Here is a 3,467-nt window from a genome sequence, read left to right on the forward strand (position 1 = left end):
ATTCACAATATTTGTAACGGAATATTTCGTTACAAGTAAATTGTGATGGAATATTTTGTCACAAAATTGCTCTCTTGTTGATATTAGTAACAAATGTAGAATTAATTGTGACAGATTAAATCCGTCACAAATTTGATTTTAATTTAATAAATAATAATTGCTATATATAGTAGTGGACAATTATTTATATTTATATATATATATATATATATATATATAGTAAATTAGTCAAAAATATAAAAATAATTAACCACCATGATATAACAAACATAATATTAGATTTATAATACAAAATTAAGAAGTTAAAACATGTCAAAGCACAACTTCAATAAGCAAAAGTGGACAAATATTTAAACACATAAACATTTGGTCATTTCCTATTAAGGAGAAGGATTACTAGATGAGCGTGAGGATAACGCCATCTCGCTCATCATGCGAGACCATCGTTCCTCCATAGACTTGAATCGATCATCACTTTGTTGCCTCAAACGCGAGACCTCGTGCTCTACTCGTTGTTGCACCTCTGCCTCTAAACGTTCTTGGAGAATTCTCTCTTGATTTTCTCTCATATGCAACACTTCTTCCTCAAGTAGTTTAATGCGCTCTTCAGCAACATCATCAGACACAGCATATAAATTGCGCGAAGTGACAGAATTTTGATCTTGATACAACGCCAAACCTTGAGAGCCTAAACCATACACACGTCATTTTTTTTATCCACCCACAACATCAAAGTATAAGCGATTTATATCAAGTTCTTGAACTTCTTGTGAATCATCTGAGGAGCTAGAAATAGCCGCAGCTAAGACAAATGCACCCAAAAGACAGCGCAAACTCTTTAAACAGAACAAAATCTGCCCCCAATAAGGCATAAAATCTATAAAATAAAAAAAAGGCACAAAATTTGCTTCAAATTGCATTAATAACTGTCCAAATAACTACTCAACATTTGATAAAAAAAAAAGTATGATAAAAATCTGCACAAAAAAACAGCACAAAATCTACCCAAAAACAGCACAAAATCTATCAAAAAAGGCACAAAATCTACTTCAAAATTGCATTAAAAACTGCTCAAATAACTACAAAACATATGGTCAAAACTATGATAAAAATATGCTCAAATTTGCACCAAAAACAGCACAAAGAGTTGCCACAAAATCTGCCACAAAAAAAGGCACAAAATCTGCTTCAAAATTGCATTAAAAAATTTCCCAAATAACTGCACAACATCTGATCATAACTATGATAAAAAAGCTACTCAAATCTGAACCAAAAACAGCACAAAGAGCTGCCCCAAAAATTTGCTCAATAGCAACACAAACAATTATAGCAAATCTTCTTAATAGCAACACACACAACTGCATAAAATCTACCTTTTTCTTCTTTAAAAGCTTCACAAAATAAGGATAAGTCCTACAATGTTTGGTTAAAGAAAAGCAGCACACACAACCTACACTAATGCATTTAGACTTGGCATCAACAAAGCTTCCATCCTTTCTTTTATGCAACTTCTTAAATATATCCCACGAATTTGGTGGACGACGTAGTTCTGCTGCCTAAAAAACAGAGTTTAATAGTAAAATAGGAGATAAGATTAGAAATATATTATAGAAAGTGTTAAATTTGGTACCAATTTTATAGTATGCTCCACTGTTGATCTAGAACCACCGGTATGCTTGCTTGGACCAGTGCCTAGTCCACCAGTCTCACTACATCGATTTCGAGTGGCGATACGAGATTTATCCATCCATTCATCAGAGGCCCAATGCGTCTTCCAACTTCTCCAAATATCCTCCAAAACAAATTGGGTTTGACTGTACCTTTTCGCCAAATATACATTTTCTTGGAGTATAAAGTGGATGCCACCTTATTCCATGTACGTTCCATTATAGAATTCTCAGTAGGATTCCACTGATATGATTTCTGGAAAAAAATTACTTAGTGAAATAAACACATAGAGACATATATTAAATAAATTACTTATAAATTTTAAATATAAAGCAATAGTTACCAAAAATTCATGCCAATAAAATTTACGAGTTGATTGACTGACATCCTTCCATGAGTAGCCAGTAGCATCTTGTCTTTCCTTGAACGTTTATGTGATGGTCTTCGGGATAGAATGACCATTAGGAACGAATCTGAAATAAAATTAAAAATAAATAACACATTTCATAATACTTATATTAGAAAAAATTAGATCAAGTATACAAAAATATCCTTTCTTACATTTCCGCTACAACTGAGATGACCAACCGAACAGATGTTGATGAGCAACTAGGAGACCCATTAGAGACATCTGGAGTACTAGGAGTGGTTGGAGTACAAGGACCAGTAGGAGAACCAGCATTTGATGATGGCATATCACTCATATTCTTAAATTTTAATTACCTAGACCTTGTACATTGCAGCAATAAAGTTCTTGATAAAAAAAATCAACTAGCATTCAAATTATAGTAGTTCATTATGTAGATATATAATATAAGATGCTCAATACTAATTACAAGATATAATAACAAAACTAAGAAAATGAAGATCACTTGTAGCATAAAACAGTACATTCAACTTTAGATTAATAGAGAAACTAAATTTAAAAACTTCAAGTGACATTAATCTCTACACTTTCTTCTCTTTTTGTTTTGATGTTCATATTCTTGTTTCCCTTCCTCATTGTCATCCTCATCATCATCACCATCCTCATCCTCATCCTCAGTCTCATCCTCATCATCATCCTCCTCCTCCTCCTCCTCCTCCCCATCATCAGCATCATCCTCCTCATCATCATCATTGTCATTATCCTCATCATTGTCTTCCATCTCCCTCTCTTCCTCTTCCCTCTCTCCCTCCTCCTCCTCCATGTCAATAAAAACACCATCTGGATCATTCAATATATAAGGTGTTTCATCTTCACAAATATCAATTTCATGCATTTGACTATTATCCTCTTAAAAAGCTAGATCATCCAGTGTATGAGGTTTTTCTACTATGTTTGGAACATCTACAATTGAACGTGCCTTTATCTGACAAACAGCTAACCAATCATTATGTGTCCTCTTTACTGAAGGATAGGTTTCAAAATACACCTGAGAAGCTTGCACAGCCATAATAAATGGCTCATATTTATTAAAAGTTCTTCTTCTGTTAACATCAACAAGATTATATTGTGGATGTACTCTTGTACCATGTTTTGGTGTTGGATCAAACTAAGAACATTTAAATAATACGGTTCACTTAAATGGTAATGCATAATACTCTAGCTGCAGAATTTCTGTCAATATACCATACTAATCGATCTCATCTGCACTGTGACTAGAGCCCTTAATGCATATACCACTATTCATTGTAGATTTATTTGAACCGTATTCTTCAGTGTGAAATTTGTAACCATTTACAACATATCCATTAAAGGGTTGAACCTTATGCAATGGCCCTTCTGCAAGATCTTTCATGAATTGATTGGTAATGCC

General features: G+C 33.4%; 1 protein-coding gene and 1 long non-coding RNA gene across 2 annotated transcripts in view; both read right to left on the bottom strand.

Annotated features, from left to right (window-relative positions):
• Positions 1–380: 380 nt before the first annotated feature.
• LOC102581951 (uncharacterized) lies at positions 381–2,127 on the bottom strand. Its single transcript, XM_015307828.1, has 4 exons — positions 2,012–2,127; positions 1,631–1,923; positions 1,229–1,556; positions 381–688 (listed from the first exon to the last, which is right to left on the bottom strand). Exons 2-4 carry the CDS (start codon positions 1,745–1,747, stop codon positions 381–383), a joined length of 753 nt encoding a protein of 250 aa, XP_015163314.1. The 5' UTR covers positions 1,748–1,923; positions 2,012–2,127.
• A 111-nt stretch (positions 2,128–2,238) lies between these two features.
• The window catches only part of LOC107060231 (uncharacterized), a 6,140-nt gene continuing 4,911 nt past the window's right edge, over positions 2,239–3,467 (bottom strand). The window contains exon 3 of the long non-coding RNA XR_001473221.1: positions 2,239–2,397. This is a non-coding gene — a long non-coding RNA (uncharacterized lncRNA). The remainder of the gene's footprint in view (positions 2,398–3,467) is intronic.

This window comes from Solanum tuberosum, unplaced genomic scaffold, assembly GCF_000226075.1.
Source record: "Solanum tuberosum cultivar DM 1-3 516 R44 unplaced genomic scaffold, SolTub_3.0 scf00061, whole genome shotgun sequence".
Classification (NCBI taxonomy): Eukaryota; Viridiplantae; Streptophyta; class Magnoliopsida; order Solanales; family Solanaceae; genus Solanum; species Solanum tuberosum.